At 32.2% G+C, this 24,144-nt stretch overlaps 1 protein-coding gene across 1 annotated transcript; it reads right to left on the reverse strand.

The window, feature by feature from the left end:
* Window positions 1–1,785: 1,785 nt before the first annotated feature.
* Window positions 1,786–23,240, reverse strand: LOC133186288 (probable serine/threonine-protein kinase pats1). Its single transcript, XM_061321510.1, has 6 exons — window positions 23,237–23,240; window positions 21,897–22,397; window positions 17,760–18,011; window positions 16,646–16,882; window positions 15,493–15,644; window positions 1,786–3,099 (listed from the first exon to the last, which is right to left on the reverse strand). The coding sequence occupies exons 1-6, from the start codon at window positions 23,238–23,240 to the stop codon at window positions 1,786–1,788; spliced, it is 2,460 nt and encodes an 819-aa protein (XP_061177494.1).
* Between the last annotated feature and the right edge of the window lie 904 nt (window positions 23,241–24,144).

Below are 24,144 nucleotides of genomic sequence, written 5' to 3' on the forward strand. Positions count from 1 at the left end.
TTTAATCGTAGTTATTTTTCTAAGTTGTTTGTGGGGGGGGGGGATTTCCAGTTGGTTTGTGTTATAGTAAAAACATTATTATATATTGTCTTCAATATCCATTAATTTTTTTTTTTTATTAATTTGTACGACATTAATACCACTTGTGTAACGAATTAGTTGTTCAAAAAGTTTGTGTGTGTATGCTTTTGTAATGATAATAAATAGTGGTTCAGTAAGGAATTTGATCGCAAAAATACCACGAATGTTAGCGCTTCGCGTTAAGTCTGCAACACAGTAAAATTTCAAATGATGGAGAACCCTGTACATGTGATTTTATATTCCTATGAAAAAGTTCTATACAGTAAATTGTGATTCTTTATTATATAGAATATTTTATATTTAATATTTTATTTGTATTAATATTAGTGATTACTTGAAAAAAAGCAAATTTCAATTTAAATAATACATAAGCAAACAATTATGAATTAAAAGCAAGTTTGAGTCTAAAGATTATGTACATGTGCAGTCGAAATCACAACACAACCCTAAATTGTTTAACACAAAAATCTCATTCTAGATCGCCATTTTTTTTAAATGGTAAAAGAAAATACCAAGGACAATTGCATAAAAAATGACATTTGTGGAACATGCACCATATTTTGATGTGCAAATATATGTATATGTATAACTCTATCAAACAACTGCTATAAAGGCAAACGCAAAAAAAAAGTTTTACCGTAATTTATGTTTATGAACCAAACGTAAACATTTTCACAACGGTAAACCTTTATGCTACAGTAAATGCTCAAAAAGTTTGTTTTTTTTTTTTGTTTTTATTTTTCAAAGTAAAGTTTACATGATGCTGTTGTTTTTAATGTTTTATAAATTCTTATTGCGATCAATTTAGAAATTAAGAGCTATTTGGCGGTAGAAAATAGATAGTACATATACTATACAGTTAAAGTATATCATTGAGGGGGTTAGCAAGATTCCAGTTCTCCAAGGCCAGGACTATTTTGAAGCCGAGAGAAATAGTCCTGGTTGAGGGGAACTGGAATCTTGCTAACTCCCGCAATGATATACTTTTAACTGTTTTATTATACCGACACAAACATAAAATTTAGAGGATTACGATAGCGTGATTTCAAAGCAAAGATTAGCTCACTGAACTAACAAACAGGGATTAGTCCATTCACATAACAGACCAATGTCAAAGTAAAATCTAGAGGATTACGGATAACTGGGAATTAGCTTTCGAAGCAGGGATTAGCTCATTTGACTAATGCACAGGGATTAGTCCATTCATAACGATTTCTAGGGAATAAGTCACATCTAACGATCTAACATCTAACGTTATATAGGGAAAATATCAGTAGAGGTATAATAATCTTACCTAAACAATACAGAGATTACAACATTACATTACAATATGTTATTTGTCTTATATATGCATACATAGAAGCTGTGGCACCCATTATCATAAAAATATTTCAAAACTCGTTCAGATGAAAGGATCTCATACTGAATCAAGATTTGTTGCAATGAATTTTGGTTACCATGGCAAAATATCTTAAAATTGGTAAAAAAAATAATAAATATTTTCAACAATATAATAAAGTTTAGTAAAGATGAAATAAATGAAGATCTACATTAAGTATATTTTACTATGTTTCTATTTTATATTCTTTCTTTTTCCCTTTTTCCAAGGGAAATAACGTTTTATGTATAGAATCACAAACCTATTTCAACATATTTTAAAAGTATTGCAGCTCAGAAAAGAACTTTCTAATTGTCTCTTGAAGACTAAGTGGACTCTCTCTTCAACAAACACATACGTATTTTATTTGTATCAATTTTGTGATCGTTTGGCCCTATAAAATGTTTTGGACAAGACATCTCCTGGAAATTTCCAATTTCTTTGACAATTTCAGACTCTTTCAAAAAGAATTTTTCATCCTCATCTGTGATTTTTATGTCTCTACATGAAAAACCCATATCATATATGATTCCCCTGTGGAAGGTTTCTGTTATTTCCTTGATCAAATCCTCTACTGCTTTTCTAATCTTCTTGACGCATTCTTCTTTCACTGTTCCGTCACGTCTTAAAACTTGCAGTTGGATAGACGTTTTGCTGACGGCGATGACAAAATAATGACCAGCATCTTTTGTCTTGTAAAATGCAGCATTTTTGAAAAAAGAATCTCCATCGCAAACTTTCCATTTCTTTAAACAGTTTACCACTAATCGGAAGAAGAAAAAATGGGGTAAATAAGATTTGAAAAAGTACACCATCAGGGATGATTTTTGTTTTTGTTTGATTGCATCTTTTTTGTCATCAGGAAGGTCGGTTCGGTTCATACTTGGAATGTAATACATCTCCTCATCATTACCTACATCGTATTTTGTTTTTGTTTGAATTTTTGTTATCAAACCAAGTTTGTCCATATATTGTAATATGTCAGTTTTGTGTTTTTTATAAGATAGCCATACGAAATCATGATTTTTATCATTTTCACCATTGACGTTCTTATCAAAATGTTTTACATCATGATTGTCTCTTGATCGTTTCCATACTTCTTCCACGTACTGTCCAGTAATTTTCCCGGTATTTACTAGTGGGTTCTTGTTGTCTATCCGACCAAAATGCCTTTTGTCAGTTATGATGTACTTGAATGCATCAACAAACCACTGAACATCAATGATAATCGTATCCTTGAGTTTATCTACAGAAAAGTATATGATTTTTCCTATTTCATGTAAGAAACGGAGAACATCATTGAGATCACCTTCGTCAATAGAAACAGTTTTTACCATTTCTTTCAATTGTGACCTCTTTAAGACTTTTTCCCCATTTGCTTTCTCATCATTAAGAATTTTCTCAAGTTCAAACCATTTCAAAGGAACTTCTTCTCCCCACTGTGGTAGCTTTTGTACAGTTTCCACGATACATTTCTTAACAAAGTTAATTGATTTTTGCTGCTTTTGAGTCAATGCTCCTGGTGGACATTCTACTTCAAAATATTGGAATGGTGATATAAGCCTTTTCAAGGTTTGTTCTTTAGATAAACACGCTTCCAATTCGCTATAAAATGTGTCCGACGTGTTAAAAGTACTGCCCTATTTAATAACAAGGAAAAGAATTAAAGTTATAAAAAATAAACTTTACAATATTAACTTGCGAGATTAATTCCTGCTTTGTTATTGAAACATTTAAAAAAAAAAAAAAAAAAAAAAAAATCCAAAAAGGATAATCCTCCACATTACATGTGGCTATCTGAGAAATATATGAACGATCAGCATCCTTGACCTTGTAGAGATGGCCTTAATTAGAATCTGTTTATAAACATGATATGTTTTTTGGTGGTGAACAGAAAGGCCGACAGAAATATGCAGACACAACAGATGAATTGATGTGACGTTTCAAAGTGATTTGAGAGGGGGGGGGAGGGTATTTCATTTCTTTAAAAATCATTCTGATTCCACACACAAATGCTCCGAAGCTACTCCTTACAGAAGTATCATGGGTAACAATGCGTACTCGATTCACTTTGGTCCTGCTGTTCTTCATCATCATTTTTTTTTTATTTTTATCCTTTAATTTCATAATAAAATACCCCATAGCATGGACCAAAGTATAGCCGTGAAGGAGCTATGATTTTATCAAATAGAAACTATACAACATTGCCTTGTTTCAGAATAAATATGATCAATAAAACCCCGTTGTTCTAGAGAAGATATTTTCCTTTACATGTTTTATATACAATTTGAATCTCCTTTCTCCAAGGATCATAAAGTAGTGTAAAAATCCACACTTCTAAGGTATGCTTGCTTATTGCCTAAGATAATAACCTCTCTCTTTCTTCAAAATCATTAAAATGTTGAATTAAGGTCATTTTCTGACGATGCGTCTATTTTACGACGTAACAACTTAAGAAAATGTTTACTGATTTAAAGTTTGCATAATCCTGGCTTAAAATAAACTTTCAGGTTCCCTTATTTAAGTTTGATTTTGAAATATTTTCAATTACTAAATGTGGTCTTTTGAATCAATACAATTTAAGGATGCTTTCCTCTCTTAAGAAGACGATTTTAAAGATTTATCTCCTTTATATTCCTATAATTTCTGATCATCTACTGTAGTTTTACCTTACTCCAAGGGATAATGATCGGATGGTTATATAAATATGAGTTAACGTAGCTTGTCTGATTATCGGGTGTTTTCAAGCAGTTTCCCCATTATTTCCGTATGTTCATTTTTAAAACATTTCTCACCTATTATGGCCCACCCTATCCCCGAGAATCATGATCCAAACTCTGTCGGAAAGTACATGTATTAACATTGCTTTCATTTTTTCATTGAAAATATCCATGAAGTTTTCAATTGCAAACACTCTGAGAGAATGTCAATATGAAACGGAATGATTTCAAAATCCCCACAGAGTCTGACAAATCTTTTCTGTACTTGGATGCTTTGAAAGAGAAATGCATTTATGGCAGACTAACAGGTAAACTTTAAAAACCTGAGGAATACGTAGCAATATACAATTATTTTCTGCATCTTATTTAAGTCTTGTAATCGAACTGATACTCAAGAGCATGATCAAGTTAGTACGGTGTAGTAAATCTTCATATCTTTTTACATGTATTAATGTAATAACAAACATTTTTTTTCTGAGTTTCCAATAATTCGTTTTCCCCTTAGGGTTATTTTGTACGAAAGCCGGATAGGCTCAATTTTGACAAGATAAAAAAAAAAAAATTAACTCGTTATAACGAGATAGTTATCTCGTTATAACGAGTTAAGATCTCGTTATAACAAGATAATTATCTCGTTATAACGAGTTAATTATCTCGTTATAACGAGTTAGTTATTTCGTTATAACGAGTTAGTTATCTCGTTATAACGAGTTAGTTATCTCGATATAACGAGTTAGTTATCTCGTTATAACGAGTTAGTTATCTCTTTATAACGAGTTAGTTATCTCGTTATAACGAGATAACTAACTCGTTATAACGAGAAAGTTTTCTGAATGAAAATGGCTGTAGTTTTTAATGCCATTGAATTGAATTTTTAGCTAGTAATTATCAGTCAAATTTAACTTGAACAACTTATAAATGGTAGAAAATTTAATTTGCTCTGGGGTTTTCTTATAATTAAATCTTGAACTCTCTCGCTGTCAATGATCATATTTTGATAAGTATAGCAACTCTAAGGCGAACACATTTACACATTAATTCTGAACGCCTCCTCAAATTGTTCAATGGGACGCGATATTTTTCTTAAAATAATATTGCCAAATATACTTGCTTCAAACTTTGGCAATTTATTTAAGACAACCATTTCTGATGAATGACACTATTTCGACATGTTTTGGACGACTTATACACTTTCATATATCAATTTCTATTCCGCTAAAATTAAATATCAGAGACAATATAAGTGCAACATATCGCAGGCGTTTATGCAACATATATATACGATTACAGTGCGATACATATGTTGTTTTTGAGATTCAGAAATGTTTTGAAGAAGGGGTATGGTGAGACATCAGCAGTTAAATCATAGGCGTAGTAATAGGGGGGCTTATGCCCCCCCCCCCCACCACTTTTGAAGAGGGGGCGGTCAAGAGTATTTTTGTGCTCCTTCCTTCAGAATTTTTTTACCTGAGTAAATATCTCCCGAAAATAATGACGAATACTCGTAGTTGGAATATCAAATCTCTTTTTTTTCTTTTTGCTTGTCAAATATTTTACTTGGTTTACCCCCCCCCCCCCTCCGAACTTTGTGACTAAGCTTATGCAGCTTGTCCACGATGATGAGGAATGATGAAGCAAAAATGATATTACGTCCTTTTAAGTAATAAGACGTTAAATCTGATCTGCTGATATTGACATTTTATCTAATATTCTGTCATGATTCACTGTTTATATTTTTTGCGGGGGGGGGGGGGGGGTTCCAAGCTGTGGAGATTCACGTAGACCTATTTGAGATTCAGGTTTATTTGGCGGATCCTATGTTTACCACATGGTGACAAAACATCAAACCAGAGTTTACAACAAAAAAAAAGTTTACAGAGTTTACAAAGCCAGTTCACTTTTGTAATCTTTTTAATTAGGATTGATTAACGAATAGGACTAATACTATAAATGTATATTATTAATAAAACATTGAAGTAATGTCGTTAATTATTTTCCTCATCACAATATCACAATATTTATTATGTATACTTTGCATGCAAGCATATAATTTTTTTTTTCAAAAAGAGATTGATGATTTTTTTTTTTTTTTGGGGGGGGGGTATAAATAGAGGATATTCAATGTTTTGTAGTTGATACTGAATTTATTTCAAGAGTGGGACAGGATTTTTTTTTTATATTTTCACGAGTGAAAATATCAAAAATCCTGTCTCACGATACAATACATATTTCTAGGCATAATTTATGCTTGAAATACACCTTAATTAATGCGTATCATATTATAAACTTTAGATATTAAACTTTCATTCTATCACAAACATGTCATCTGTTTTTACTATTGTCAAAGTGAGGCATGTGAATTTCCTACATGCACTACATTTCGGCCTGATGACCTTCATCTTTTTATTGTGGCTTCCGTAGAACAAAAAGTTTTTTTATTCTACCACATTGATATTAATGATATTAATGACATTAAAATGCATATTGTACATGAGATTTCATGCCAAATTGGTAAATTAAAATGTTTCTTTCTTTTAATAAACAAAAGAAATATATAAATTATTAAGTGATAAGTGCAGTATAAGTTCTTGAAATTCATCAAATTTATTATTGCGGGGAAGGAGGGATAGATGATAAAAACAACGTGAATTTATTTTTTTGTCAGACATTGAATTTTGATCTTGCCCTGCCCCTTTAAGACGATAAAAATGAACTGGTATTTCTTAATTGTTAACAGGCAAGGAATTTTCAAAATATGGACGTTAAAGCCTAACAAATGGTATCATATCGACATTAGTAATTCGGAATATATAAAATAATGGGATTATTTCTATGCATTTTTTATTGCGACAAATATTACGCAAAATTGTCATAAATTTAACATAGTCAAGAAAGCTTGAACAGGCCAGTTAGATCAGCCAGAATATATCATTTTTTTCTGATCTCCTTGTACAAGTTGACAACTTTTGACGTTATATCCATTCCATTTGAAGATGACACTAATTCTATTTTGCAATTTTAAGGTATAACACAACAACATGAGGCGGTCATTAGTTTCCGTATATTTTTCTTTGGTCTTTTCAATGAACAATACTAATCAAAAGCATACCACAAAAACTAGTATACTGTTGTTCCGTAAAATATTTATCAGGCACACTTCAAACAAATTTGATCGACTCGCTTGTTTATTTTCTATAAATAATAGTACATGTATATTCTTTACTTAGATATATCAACTCTTTAGATCAATTTTTATCTCGAGATAACTAACTCGTTATAACGAGATAACTAACTCGTTATAACGAGATAACTAACTCGTTATAACGGTATAACTAACTCGTTATGACGAGATAACTAACTCGTTATAACGAGATAACTAACTCGTTATAACGAGATAATTATCTCGTTATAACGAGATACGTAACTCGTTATAACGAGATACGTAACTCGTTATAACGAGATACTAACTCGTTATAACGAGATAACTATCTCGTTATAACGAGATAACTAACTCGTCATAACAAGATACTATCTCGTTATAACGAGATAACTAACTCGTTATAACGAGATACTAAGTCGTTATAACGAGATACTAAGTCGTTATTACGATTAATTATCTCGTTATAACGAGTTAAATATTTTTTTTGTCTTGTCAAAAATGAGCCTATCCGGCTTTCGTTATTTTGGAGGATACAAAATAGAAAAAAAAATGTTACAAAATGAGCTATGTTTGCATTTGCGCTATTGGAGCGTTAAAGAGTACTGAAGCAAATTTTATCAATAATCGTCGTGAGCAAGCTAAATTGTAATTGTTTGTCTGGACGGAATTTTTTGATTATTTTTTTTGTATGAGAGATTCAATCAATCGATAACGTTGATAAAATAATAGTTCGAGAAATGAATTCGTGAATTCAGACGAAAAAGGAAACCCATGAACATTGGTCCCTTACGAACAATGATAATTCCACAGTATATGGAAACTGGCATCACAAACACATCATTGTTATTTTTATAAGATTTTCTTTTAGGAAAAAAATCTATTTCTGATGAAAATCAGTGGACAAATCCAATAATGGTTAACAATTGTAATTAAGATAACTTAAAGAGAATTTTCATGTATGACTGAGGGTATTAATCTTTCATTGATTCCTTATCTGCATTCTATTATGAGGGTTAAACAATCAACCCTAACAAAAATTTACTATAGTTAACTAAAGTGCAAACTTTGATACATTGATTTACTATGAAACTTTACTCTGGAACTATTTTTTGAGATTTCAAAGCTTAAAATCTCTTAAAATTGATAAAAATTATATAAAATTTGGAAATAAAATATTACTTTCATTTAATATAAAAAATGTGCATGTAGCATTTGAAGAACAAAAAATTTTACAATCTTAAATCAAAAATAAAAATATTTTGGTTTACCGCATTAAAAAACTTTGATACTACAGTAAACTGTAGTTAACTATAGTTTTTTTTTTTTGTTTTTTTGTTTTTTTTGTTTTGTTTTTGGTTAGGGTTGTACATGTACTGTCTTAAGTAGAAATACTCTTTACATCGTGTCATATTTGCTACGTAACATTATTGCATGAATACCAGTTAAGTTTCATTCAGACTTAAAAAAGACATTATACAGGGTGTCCCAAAACATATGATACCATTTGAAATAACCACCAGAAGCACATGCCTTGACCAATGCCTTTGATTTTTGTCTCAGTTATTAGCTGAATTAATACAATTTATAGCAGCAACATGTTGCGGGAAAATGTCTCGCTTAATTGGAATTGTGATGTCACAAATTTACATCATAATATTGCTAAAAAAATGCCTTTGAATAAAAATGGATTGATCGAAAGAGCGAGCTACCCTCATTGTAAACTATATTACCAAACCCAGTCTCCATTTACTGTTATAAGAAAATTAGGAAGATATTTTCCATAAGAAAAACGAGTTACTAAGCAGCAAATATTAAGAATAGTAAGAAAGCTTGAGTAAACAGGATCTATTCAAGACAACAGACGGAGCAATGGAAGCAGGCCAAAATCAGTGAGGATTTCAGAGACAATTCAACAGGTGCAACAAGTCATAGATGAAACACCACAAAAATCTGTGAGGAAAGTTTTAAGTGATGTGAGTAACACTATGTCATGTAGCCGATCCAGTGTTCACAGAATTTTAAGATTTGACCTACACTTAAGAATATCTGCAATGCAGCACCTTAAGCAAAGTGACATTGACAGCCGTCTTATTTTTGCGAAATGGACGAAGGAGCATGACGATATAGTCAATGACATTTGGCTTTCCGATGAAGCTCATTTCGACTTACTACGGGATAGTAAACAAGAGAAGTTCTCGATACTGGGGTAGCGAAAAACCAAATCTTTATCCGCAGAAACCTGTTCATGGAGAAAAAAAAAACGGTTTGGGCTGCCATGAGCTCTAAAGGTATAATTGGGCCTTTTTTCTTTGAAGATGAAGTAGAATCTCAGACTGTTAACAGGACTCGCTATCTCGAACTTTCGAAGAAGTTTCTGCCATGTTTAATTCGAAGGGGCTTTAAGTACAGTTCTTTGTAAAAATCATGCAAAATAGGCATGTAGGTGGTATATGAGGGTTTTCAGAATTTGATGATTTTCCACACATAGTTTTCTTTTTTTTTGCCCTATGAACCATGTAGGCAAAAAGAAAAATGTTTTGATTCACGGTTACCATGGAACATGGGTAAAGAAATTTCCCTAGCAACCAGCCAATTTTCAGTTTCGATGGACTAAAATCGCTTATTTTTCATGCTCAAATTAAATATAAATACTAAAAGAATTTCTTTCTCACGGCTGTTATTTTCAAGATAATGATCTTAAGAGTTTTCACAAGCAAAAATATAGAAATAAGATTTAAAGATATATCTGTGGCAGATGTGGGAATATATGCATGTTTTCCTTTTTACAGACTAAATATTTTCCTTCATTTTGGAATTATTTAATGTCTAATTACTCCAGCGGTGGACCTCATACAGACATCCTGTGTATATAACATAAAAGCAGAGGATTTTGTCTTTTAGAATTTGAATTCAGAAGCGTATAATTCTTAAATATCCCTATCCGTTGCCTAGCAACAAAAATGGATGTTTTGATGAATAAAAAGAGAAAAAAATGTAAAATGCTAAAGTCATAAATCACATAACTTGTTATCTTTGAATACTCAAAGCAAATTTTACAATACATTGAAAATTTTGAGACCTCTCTGCAAACTATGGAAATGTTTTACAATTTGTAATCTCTATGATAACAGCAATTTCCCCCTAGCAACACATCAAAGAATAATAATTTTAGCATGTTCACGTACCTTTTGTTCAGGATTCTTCAAAGCATGCTATAAAATTGTGATTAGTCAAATTATACAATGCAATTAGCATCTTATAAAATTCTATTTTTCATTTGATTTCCCCATTGCAACGATTCTGAGCACACAGCAACCAATGTAACCTATGTGGAGTTACAAGTCATTCTCTGTAGGAATTTCAATTGTCTTGATATTCAGAATCAAGAGTACAGGACATTGTCATGTAAAATCATTGCTGGTACAAAATATACATAAATATATACATTTGCAATTAAGATTTAAAAATTCAAACTAAGAATGTTACCATGGTAACGGGTATAAACATTTTTAGCTCACCTGAAGCCAAAGGCTCAAGTGAGCTTTTCTGATCGAAATTTGTCCGTTGTCTGTTGTCGTTGTAAACTTTTTACAATATCATCTTCTTCTTCAGAGCTAATGAACCAATTTCAGCCAAACTTGGCATAGTGTATCCTTGGGTAAAGGGGATTCAAGTTTGTTCAAATGAAGGGCCACGCTCTCTTCCAAGGGAAGATTATTACAAATTAGTGAAAAATTAGTGGCATCTTTTAAAAATCTTCTTCTCATGAACCACTGGGCCAGCAAAGATGAAACTCATGTGGAATCATCCTCATGTAGTGTAGATTCAATTTTATTAAAACCATGACCCCCGGCAGTTTGGTGGGGCCACAATGGACGATCAAACATTTACACAGTAATATATAGGAAAAAAAATTAAAGATATTCTTTTTAAGAACAGCAAAGCCATAAGTATTCATATTTATATTGAAGCATCCTTAGGTGGTGTATATTCAAGGTTGTTCAAATCATGACTCCGGAACCAGAATGGACGATCAAAGTTTTACATAGGAATATATAGGGGGAAAAACAAAAATCTTCTTCTTAAGAACAGCAAAGCCATAATTAGTCATATTTATATGGAAGCATTCTTAGGTGGTGTAGATTCAAGGTTGTTAAAATCATAACCCCCGAGGGTAGGGTGGGGCCACAATATTGGACGATCAATGTTTTACTTAGAAATATATATAGGAAAGATCTTCTCAAGAACAGCAAAGCCATGATTGGTTATTAACTATTAGGAAGTATCTTAAGGTAGTGTAGATTCATATTTGATAAAAATCATGACCCCTTGGGGATATGTAGATGTCACAATTGATGATTGAAGTTATGCATAGGAATACATAGGACATTTAAAAAAAAAATTCTTGTTCTTAAGAAGAGCGAAGCTATGATAAGTCATATTTATATGGAAGCATCCTCAGATAGTGAAGATTCAATTTTGTTCAAATCCTTACCCCCCCCCCCCCCCCCTTTTTTTTAGGTGTAGGTTGGGAACACTTATGCAATATATCAATTTATGGATTAAGTAACAAAAACAAAATAAATCAAAGAGACAAAGAGGATACTTTTATCAGTCTGCTGTACATGTATAGCTAAAACAGACTAATGGTACTTTTGTATAGTACGAGTTACTATCATAGCAAGACCCCGATACACCCACATTTAGATTTATTGTCGTATTATCATTTAACAAAAGTTACTTTTGTTCATACTTTTGTTCATACGTCGACTGCATATATCCCAGTGAAATTGATATAAAAGTTACCGCCGAGTGTGAGACCTCTGGTTCATATTTGGATATTTAACTAGAAAAAGACGTTAATGGTAGCAACAAAATCTTTATGTATACATGATGACTTCAATTTTTCCATCGTCAATTTCCCTTATTGATGTAGCAATATACATTTGTCGTCTGCATATGGGGTTCATATCTCCCAGTTGGTTTGATATGCAGGAGCATGCTGCATGTATGAACAATTTTCAAAGCGAGACAAGCTATAGAAAAACATGTTCATGAAACAAGGATATCAACAGTCTCGTTTAATGTCATCATTTTTTTTCCAGTTTTATGGTCAATACAATGACCTTGTCAACAAATACAATCTATCAATAAGTCGAATGCTGACCGCTGTTTTTCATACTAATTTTTAAGCCATTTTTTAAACACTGTTTTTGTCTGATTTTTTTTCTGTTTGCTCGATCATAACAATGAGCACATGGCGGGTGTGACTGGTCGACAGGAGATGCTTACTCCTTCATAGTACCTGATCCGACCTCTGATGTTTTTAAGAGGTCTGTGTTTGCTCTGCTCCAAATGTGTATTGTTTCAATGGTTTGTTGGGATTGATTATGGTTCGTTTACCTCGTATTTTATACGATTAACAAATGCATATCCATAAGACACACACAAACACATATTCTCTAATATTCCAGACTACTTTGAACCCATTAGATATGGGATCCACAGACGACGCTAGGGATGGGTATCGGCAAAAATCAATATTTTTTCCAAAAAATATCACAATAAATCGTGATATTTTTACACACAATTTTTATAACAATTTCAAATGAATTTCCATAATATTTCTTAAAAAATAGCTATAAAAACATTACTTTTTAAATTTTTATTTATTTAATATAAAGCATGTGTGGATGCCGTTTAACTGTTTTTAACATTTTTTTAATACTTGTTTTAATTGTCATTCAATTGTTTGAACAAATAAACAAATAATAAACAAATAAATGAATAATTTTCGGAATTAATAGTATGTAACAAATACCGATATTTTAGTCTCCGTATCAGGATACGTATCACGCAATAAAAAATCGCGATATACCGGTTTACAGATAAAATCACGCATCCCTAGAAGACGCTTGCAGTGCTTAACAAACAGACTAGAGAAAATGAAATTAACATATTCTACAGATCGATGCATGCTGAATGTGCTCCGAGTATCTCTAAATGACAACGGCCATCATCTGTCCCTTTTTATAGCTCTGTGATGTTTCTTGCTGATGTTTCTTCTTTTTACAGGGAAACAAAGTAAAACAATGTCATGCAAACCCTGACATATTGTTTGACAAAAACATTACGATAACAAACCTTGTAAAGTTGACGACAAAGATCTGATGGGAAGGGATTCATAACATTTGTAGATGTTAATATATCAAAGTAAGGCAAGACACGTCTCTTAAAAAGACTTTGAAACAAGCACATTTCTAGAAGATCACAAAAGCGTCTTTAACTGTACATAGATCTTTCTGATGAGCACATCATCAAAGAATACATTGTAGAAAGAGTCACTATGATTAGAGAGACCTACCCCAAATTCTTAAAAGTTCTCAGTGGTGAACAAAAACACTTCAAAACAAAGAAATGTAAGACAAAATAGTTAAACATTTCCAACAATGAAAAAAATCCAATTAACCATAACCACCTCAAACTACTTCTTATTTTCTTTTTACACTGTTTAGGGTAGTGCCGTAGAAAAATCGCTTGACCTTGCTTGACGAGAAGTGTCTTCAAGAATGATCGATGGTATTAAGGAAATCTATAATTGACGCAAGCGGGAACTGCAGACCGAACCGATACCTTGGCCATCATCTCCACACTGGCTTATTTTTGAAGAGAGGAAACCATCTTGAATCATTTTTAAGTTCATAATGCAACTGATATCAAGTAAGTATATGAACGCTAAAACCAAAGGTGAAGAGCTTATTTTAACTCTAAAAATATTTGCTATCTATGACTGTAAGACATTTTGCTGGAAATATTGAACTTGTGCCTATGGTGAAACAAGTTTGCTCAATCCTACACCAGGACAATGAAACTGGAAACAGCAATGTGTAAAGCAGTAAGGACATTTGAAACAGTGTTTCCACTATACATCTTTTCTGATAACAATTTTATGTTTCAGGTGGGTTCAAATTTTTCTCTAAACATAGAGTCTCCGTCAGAGTCATAAAAAGACACTCTAATCAGGGCATCTTCTTCGAAGCGGTTTTTGGTAGGATCAAAACTGTATCTACGGAAAGTCATGCAAACACTGAAGTCTGGTAGTGGTACAGTCAAGCCAAAATCATTTAATACTAAATCATGTTATGTCAAAATAAATCTTAAAGCAAATTTTCATGAGGGAACCAATTAACCAGAATATAGCTTCGAGACACCTTTAATGGTTCCTCTGCAGAGAGGAAGGGAGTATAAGACTTGCTTGACTTGAAACTAAAACATTTCTGTCTTTTCAGGATGGTTACCAATGATCAATACATGTGATGCAGAAGTTAACATTAAATCCATCGTGGAGTATATGCCGTCACTCAATGTATTCATCAGAGAAATTCGACAGTTCAATACATCGTAGACACTTCTCCAAAGCCAAGTAAAGAAGATGAACAATCAAGTGCTTATGTGAGTTTGTGACTTTGACAAAGCCGTTACTATGAAGGCCTGTACTTTGGTCTGGCAGCACGTAGTCAAATTCTAAAAAGACATTGCTGGTCAGGATGGGAACATTCTATACCACCTGCCTCAACATTAAATAAAATCATTAAAATTCATGAAAAAAGCTGATAACAAATATAAGTATCAATCATCTGAAACTCTGATATATTTGAGTAGAAATTAAACCAAGACATGGCATCCTTGATGTTACCTTGAAATTATTTTAAGGTTTGAAATCAGTATTTGATAGGTTAAGGTGTTTAAGAATATATATCACTCACAAACGCCAAAACGAACAATGGTATCATTGCTTAAAATATTTCTTATACAATGTAGGTTAAGGTAGAATTGATCTACAAAATTCCCTCCGAGACGGTAACAGACAAGATTTTGGATACGAAACTAAAAGTAAAGGAAAGGTAAATACTTCACAAAACTCTTTAATACGCTTAAAAATGGACGTGACCTAAATATAGTTATTTATTCGTGATTTTGTTTGGTTATGTTTATTTAAAGGGAGAGGGTCTTGGAAGAAGGTGAGAGGATAAGAAGAATGGAATATACTCGTATGACCAAAATTCATATGATAATTTTCTACGTAAAGAGTATGCTAATTTTACGCAAATGTATATTACGTCCGTCGAAAACAGAGGGCACATTGTTCTTACCAGCTGGTCTTTATGGGAGGCAATAAGGATTACTGGGTGAAAATGGATATTCTCCATGGCGTCTTTGATAGCTGTAGTGTCTTTCGGATCCCCTTGTATTATTCCTTCATTGCAATATGTATTTATAGTTTGCAGCCAAAAATGGAAGTAGTCTTTTAAAAAAAAAATAGATAAATAAATATATTTTCAACGAAATTGATTTGAATAATATTTTATTCAAAAAAAGTTACATATTCATGAATTGCCTTTCTGTTACTGGCTTGGTATGAAGAAGATAAGCAATCATTACATATTGTGATAGTAGTTATATCTGCTTATTACTATTCACGTAATCACATAACTATCATAATAAAATTATTCCCTGATCTCTTTTTGAAGCATATGAAAAAGAAAGTGCAATTCTGAGATGGAAAAAAATATAATATAATGTTAGGTGATTCTTTCTGATGATAAAACATAAACTGATAATAATTATAACATTTGAGGAATTATACTCGCTTGATTATTATCATCTTTGTTTATCCTTTTGAATAGGTGGCTATTCAAAAAAAAAAAAAAAAAAAAAAAAAAAAAATGGTCAGTTGGCAATATGGTATCAATATTTTCCAATCATCCTTAATATTTTCCTTACTTTAACCTAAATTTTCTTTCTTGTGTTTCTTTTTTGAGATTTTGATGTACATAGTTCATTTTTCACTACGGTGTTAAATTAATTGTGTAAATTCATCACCCTTTACATCGAATTATATTTTGTAAATACAGGTAAGATACAGTATAACATTTACAATGTTATTGTTTCTTGTCGTACTATTCATTGGCATTGCTTGGGGAGTGTCAAAATGGTTTTCTTTTTCAATGTTTACAACATACCTCGTTAGCAAAGATTTTCACACAGCCCCTCTGCAAAATACTTATTTCATAAATAGAAAAGACAGACACACGAAAAAGAGATATTCCTAGCGGTAGGGTTTATGATTTCACTAATTAAAAAAAAAGATACGTAAATTTTAAATTTCTTTTGTTATTTCTTACCTTAGAAAATATAATCAAATTAATTAAAATTTATAATTGTTCTTATTTAGGTAGGGAATCGGACCAACTTAATTAAGGACATCTGAATCTTTTAAAGCTTAATTATTAAAGTGTTTTTCACCTCCATAAGTCCAGGAGTGAAATAAGGATCCAGTTGGGTCATGGCGATCTGTGTCATGCATTCGACTTTCTTCCTTAAGATTTTTGGACATGTCGATTACCACGATATAGAATGCTCTCCTTGACAGGTAAACCTGATGACATGCATAGTACGCCACTTGTCCCGCAAAGTCTGTCATGCTTACCACATTGTTGTCAAGATATTGGTTTTCACTATTTGCCTTCCTGGTACTAAAATCTGATTGAGGACAGAAAAGCAAAAACACATAATTCAAAAATAAATAAATAAATAAATAAATAAATAAAATAACTTACTTAGTATATGCATGACAAAACGTCTTTAAACGTTTCAAGAAACTTCATTAATAAGTTTCAACTTTTTGGTCGTAGGTCGTATATTTCCTTTTAGGCATCCACAGTTACTTCATTAAAACATAACTGATGCTAAACGGTTAAAAAGTGGTGGTAGAACGCAATCATTGTTTTAAAAGTTGATTGCGGTCACCTCATGTTGCTTTCAAGATTCTTGAACCAACGTACAAAACGTATAAACGAATGAATACACACAGGTATACTGTACAATTATCAGTCATTTACAGTAAAAACAAAGACCAATTTACTGACTTTTCAGTCGTTTCAGTGGCGAATTAGAACCCTGTCGAACGCATTCAAATCACATAAGAGACTGTTTATGCATTTTTCCAACGTAAAACTGGGATTGTGCACTAGTTGGATAGCGTATAGTCTTTTGAAATTCAGGTCTAGAGGATATCAACAAAGTAGAATAGTTAATTATTGGAAGATTAGCATACGAGTTCTGTACATTAGGCATGCAAACACATACCTACAGTACACTAATTATCAACTTATCATCGTTCACTAGGCGAACTCCTTCGTCCCTAACTTCCTAAACAAATTTCTAACAAACTTCATTACACACCACCGATACTAAACACATTCAAAAAACTGAAAACGACAAAGAAGAAAGGAGGGGGAATCGATTGAAATAATCGTCGCTGTATGATGCACGTTAGTACTATTTGGTAAGACCTGTCTCTGTTATACGTTTTACATAAACTCGGAAGATTCAATTTTTGTGAGAAACGAAATATCACCTATTAACTTGTTGTCTTCGATAACAAACAAATCTTCATGGACCTCAAGACCTATAGTTGTCTCAGTTTGCTTATCTACATCTGTTTTCTCTCTTCCTTGAAGCCTTCTAAGAAGAGTTGTTTTTCCTGCTCCTGCACACCCAACTATCATACCTCTGGCGCGAAACATTTTCACGCTTTCTTGCTTGGAGTTCTTCACAAACCTTTTTCTAGCATTGATATCCCATCTTAATACTTCTTCAGGTATATTTACTGGATAAAAAAATAAATGCCACACTTAACATTCTGCTAAATGTTTATATAAAATATTATGAGCAGACAAATGTCACTGCTTTTTAAGAGTGCAAAATAATGAGCAAACAAATGTCACTGCTTTTTAAGACTGCAAAATATTCAACTTCTAATTTTTCAACAATTAAAACAAAACAAAACAATTTAAGTAATAATAATACATTATACATAGAATCACTTTTTGACGAATGAGAAATGGCTTTAAAATGTAATAATACTATTCATATAAATATGTACGAGCAATTTTATTAAATCTACATAATATTGCATACTTTCTAGACAGAAATCAGTAAATTGAGATAAAAAAATGTAAAACTACCAAGAAGGTCAAGATAAAAATTTTGATTCAACTTTTATACCAAGTTGAAAATAAAGCGTGGTTTGCTGTTGAATGAGAAGAATATTGGTGAACATGCCATAAAATATGAACATAATAAAAGAGAAATATGAGTGGAATTTGAGTTGTGTGTAAATCAAATAAGGTACCAATTTTAATGTTCCAGATGCGCATTTCGACAAATTATGTCTCTTTAATTTATTCCTATTTCCTTTCTACTTCCTGCTTAGTCAGTATAATGATGCAGTTAAAGGCCGGGTTAAATGAATTTAAATCAATGTTTTAAATGTGTAGTACATGCTCACGTTAAATGCCAGAAAGGTTGCCACCAACAATCCATGAGAAATTTACATGTTATCTATGCGAAAAGGCATTTAAACAGTTAGGTAGAAAACATGAAGGGGCATCGTGAATTGTTTAGAAATCGACCTGCTACAAAAGTATTATATCTTTCTGATGTCTTAATCTTTATTGATGTCATAATTGATTGATTGTATGTTTTACGTCACGTTCGGGAATTTGTTACTCATCTTGAGACGTAACCATATACCGTTAAAGGGCTTTATATTTAGGCCTTTGATTCTTGGCACTCATGATCAGGGCACTGAGCTGTGGGAGATCTTCATCGTGTCAACGCCTGCCGTGACACGGGGCCTAGGTTTTTTAAGTTCTCATCCGATAGACCTGAACCTTTCACTTTAAAGTACCAAACTCTCGGCAAATGAACAGTTGCTACCTATTTTTTATTGAAAGATTATCAAATATAATTTGAAACATTAATAAAAATAGGTTCAAAACATAACCAAAGATTGAATGTTTTATTTAATGACTTGAATAAAGACCAGTCATCGGTTGACGCTTTAAATATTGAAAGAGTAAAACGACTAATATACCCTATGAAGACCAGTAAAAATCAGACAAAATTAGTATGATTGTTTGTTGTTTGATATTTGACTTGCAATCGACTTTCACTTAGGCAAACATATATAACACTGAAGAACATGGAATCGGGAGGAGGAGCAGGGGGTGGGGGGGATGCTGGGGGCTACCCCTGTCTATACTTTTTTCTGAACGTATATTTTAAATTTTCACTTTTAGTTTAAGAAAAATAGGTTGCCCCTTTTTCCTTTGACTTTAACACCCCCTTCCTCCTCCTGTCGAAATTAACTGAATTTATGCTTTGGCGATTTCTCCTCTCCTTTTTTTGGTGGGGGAGGGTGCTACTTAAAGATATTTATAAAAATTTATTAAAACAGGTTATGTAAATTCTCCGCTTCTCTCATCTCGTTTGGATAGGAATTCAACAAATGTAAAGTAAGATGGCATGGCATTATCGAGCTTGTGTCATTTAATCGATGAATCATATAATGAAACAATCGTTGCTGTTTTTTTTCCCTTCAATACGATGTAGCAATTGTTTATTTGAACCTCTAGGATATTTTCCTTTTTGTGCCATTTTACAAAGGGTATAACTTCAGATACTTTTACTGTTTTGTTTGTAAATAGCTTAATTTTGACAAGAATCTCGATCCGATTTCGCTGTTTTAAATTCTGAATAAGATTATCATGACACCTTGATAATTTTTAATGCGAACTTAGTGTAAAAATATTCCTACGTAATTTGAATATAATATGACGTTAAGTAAAAACGTTATGACAGAAGTTCGCAAGCTTTCCGAAAAGCCCTCACATCTGAGATGCTCAGTTGAGAGTAGTACATGTATAACATATATTAGTGGAGATATAATAAGGTCATATGATTACATTATATAATGACTTTATAGGGAAAATATGGTGTTGTGAATGTGTAACGATTACGAGGGGTGATCAAAAAGTTCGCAAACTAATTGAATTACTTCCTTAAAAGAAATAAGATGAGGTTTCAGTGCTCATTATTTTTTTAAGTAGTCCTCTCCGATTTTAATGCACATCTGCCATTGTACTATGTTCTGCCCATGCGCGAATCACGTGATCCAGGCGGTCACGTGACATGCTTCGAGGCGTTCTGTTCACGGAAGCTAAAAGATTCTTCCGAGTCTTATATTTCTTACTATGCAAGTTATTTTTTATAACAAGAACAGTCCATCTGTCAGAAATGGCCAAATCTCGGCAAAAGGATGGGTGGATAAGGACATCCCTTCCCAGAATTAGCATGGTGATCATCAAAACCCGAGTCTTCTGTCTCGGGAGCGTCGTTTACCCAATGTTGATAAAGTATGGGCGACCTCTTTTTATCATATCTCATATGTTTAAAGTCTAAAGTAAACGATATTTTAGAGATTTAATAATTGTATTATTGTTAAGATATTCAATTTTTTTTTCTAATTGTAACTTGGCGATCTTTCAAAACAAATTGCTCAACTAAGGACACATCTTTTCCCCGGCTTGCTTTCGCTGGGCAACAGAACAAACATAATTTTTAACTATCTCCCTGCCTTCACTAAAACAATCAATGCAATTAATGATTGAACTTCTGTTAAGTCTTTTGTCTTCATAAATATTGTACAAATTGTCATATTCTACTCCAAAGGAATTTTCAAGATATACGTTAAACTTTACAGTCGTTCGTTGCTCGAGTACGACTGAGTCAACCATTTTTCGTCACAAGTCACCTACATATTGTCGTTATTTTGATGTTGTGACGTCACAAACACGGAGCAAAACATTATATAACACCTGCTATTTATAGAATATGTGTATGATTATATATGTGCCAAATTGCATTCTGATCCGAATTGTAGTAAATATAGAGATAGTTCGCGAACTTTTTGATCACCCCTCGTACTTTCATTTAATTTACGTATGTAGAATTTTAAAAAAAAATCATTAATTTTATTTCATATATAATTAATTATTGCTAGTCATGACTTTTTATGCTTTATTGTTTATGGTTGTTTAATATGTTTTTTGTATTCTTAGAACTGGAAGTAAGTTAAGAAAGTCTAATTCATCTAACAGATTAAGAAGGTATAATTATATAAGATTTAATAGAGATTTCAGTTATTTGTGTAAACGAAGGTTAAAAGAAAAAGATAAGAGAACAGTTTGTACGATGACACAAATGCAACAGGTCAGATTGATATTTAGGATTATGATGGAATAAGAGTCAGTTCTACGGTTTGGTCACTTGATAGTAAATCTCTGTAAATATTTTTGATGTAGAATACATGCATATGTATTTCGATATCTGTTAGATTTTTCTATGTGACATTCTTCCTTTGTCTTTTTTTCAGTCTAATGTATTTGTATCGTGTTATTGATGTGTCTGTTTATCAAATGTGAAATCAGTAAAGCAGAGTTCTACATGTATCGTCAGAAAAGGATAAAGCACAGACGCCACAAATGCATTGTTTATAGCAATACAGCTGTAGAAATACAAACAAGTGATTGTAAGTACTAAAATACATTATTTAAAATGGGTACTATTTTCTTCTTTTTTCATCTTCTTCTGATTTATTGTAACATTATCAAAAATTGATATATTTTTACTTACAGATATAAATACTTACAACGTTTACTGATACTATCATGAATTCCCCTGTCAGACACGGTACAGTGTGTGATGATGTCCAGCTGTAGTTTGTCTATGAAGTGGTTATACATCTTCTTCGGTCGGTCCGGTACGTACAGACATCTCTCTCCCTCACTCCTCTTATAATTCCAGGACCTGCAGTATTCTGACACCACACAATATGACGCCGTTGTCAGGAAAAACTCCAGATCACTGTCCTCCACCAGACACTCCGTCACAAAGGCATACATGACGTCATGTCTGATTTTTGCGGAATCAATCTTCATAAAACTTCCCTTTCTATCAATAATTCCCTCCGTAATACGGTTATCTGTTAAGTTTATTTCGTCACTTGAAGGTAGGTCTGTGTAATACCTTTTTCTCATTTCCTGGAACAGTGTTTTGTGAGTTTGTTCATTGATATCAAGAGTATAGTCGTCAACCAACAGAAGACAGTACAGAAGACATCTTATATCAGATGGATAGGTGTGGTATTTACCTGAAAATTAAATTAAAAGAAAACCCACTATTAAATAAATATTTAGCATTTTGTATTATTTTTGCAAAATAGAATTTAAATGATGAAATTTCTATTCTATTTGGAATTTTTTGAGACCCACCTACAACAAGAGTGTTAGGTTTTGTTTTTTTAGAGAGAAAATATTAAATGAAAACATTTCACATATTAAATGTGCACATAACAGGAATCATAATCACATGTTTTATTACGCCTATTTATTTTATATAAATGAACATGTACATGTCTGGTGAATTGATTTTCTTAATATACTTGAATCAGTAGGTTGATGTACATGTATCATGAAAATTTAAAGACATTTATCTATGGTTGCGGGTAGTATAATTTGTCTGGACGACGCGTCCCCTTTTTCTTTATGCTTACATGTGAATATGCTTTTTATCTACAACTAGAACACTTTTAAAAAGTAGTTTGACTGAAAACCATGAAAAGCTATCAATTAATTTAAGTACATTGATCCATACGCAATACATTAGGCTGCTAAAAGTTAATTCGACGTTTAACTTCACCCGCGCGAGTAGAAAAACAAACAATTCGGAATTTTAAGTATCTGTTCCGATTTGGTTTTACATTCAACGTTGTTTTGCATCCTGTAGTGAAAGAAAATGTGCTGTGAAATCGCAGTCGGTGTGTTTTAAGAAGAAACTGACGTAAACAGCATGCAATCATAAAATAAAACATGGATGGTTTTATATTGAAGTTTATGAAAATGTTTGGTGATTGCTTTTTGTCAATAGTCAGATACTTTACTTCTGTCTAATTGATCAAAAAGGTTTAAATTACATACAAATCATAATTACCCATTTTAACAGCATAATAAAATTCTCAAAAATGCAGCGCATATTGCTTTAAGAGAATAATTTATTAATGGAACACTTAAACTTGATAATGAAATGACCACGTAATTTAAATATACTGTGAAATTACCGATAGAAAATCGCATGAAAATAAACGCTTTGAATAAAAGACCTTTACAGTGCATTTAATTTCATATAATGTTGATGTCCCTGCTTTTAAATTTAATGAATGGAGAAAAACCAATTGTTTCTCTTTTTTTTGGCAAACTTTAATTAAGATAGCTCTTATTGAAAAGAGGATACTACAATCATGTAAAAATGTTAAGGTAAGTGTAATTTAAAAAAGGCAAATAAAGATATTTTCTTTTTTACCCCGCTCATGTTAAGAAGTCAAAGATATCTACGAAACATCTGCGAGAAGACGTATAAACCGAGGTCCTGCGTTGCAGTGGGTGCTGACATGAGAAATATCATATATTATATACTGGGCACAAGAGAACAGTAGGGGCCTAAATACATGTAGACATGCATATCTTATTGTCTGACGTCATGGCGTCAGAAGTACTAGATTTAGCCAAGGCTTTTTGGTCAATTCGTTCAATAGAATTCTTTTGATTACTCCATCTTGGAAACTTTATTCTTACTTAACTATCAATTGGAGATCATGGGAATTAATGGAAACATGATAAACAACCAAGCAAGCTATAGAGCATTAGACCTATTTATTACCACATTATACATTACAAAACATTTGACCATTTTCGAATACACCATTTATCATTCATCAGTGAATCTCCAGCAAAACATCAGGAATGAAACTGGTCAGGTCAACACTTGTCGAATATCAGATTAACAAATAGATATTTATTTTCAATGCATACACAGTCTTTCTACCTTTAGAATTTTTAAAG

Source organism: Saccostrea echinata, unplaced genomic scaffold, assembly GCF_033153115.1.
Source record: "Saccostrea echinata isolate AGI-Se365-2 ecotype Australia unplaced genomic scaffold, CSIRO_AGI_Sech_v1 ptg000013l, whole genome shotgun sequence".
Lineage (NCBI taxonomy): Eukaryota > Metazoa > Mollusca > Bivalvia > Ostreida > Ostreidae > Saccostrea > Saccostrea echinata.

Coding starts and splice junctions, on each gene's coding strand:
- LOC133186288 (XM_061321510.1), bottom strand. Junction 16,883..17,759: donor CGAAGACAACAAGTTAATAG/GTGATATTTCGT, acceptor GTCCTCAATCAG/ATTTTAGTACCAGGAAGGCA. Junction 15,645..16,645: donor TCACTCCTGGACTTATGGAG/GTGAAAAACACT, acceptor TTTTTTTAAAAG/ACTACTTCCATTTTTGGCTG.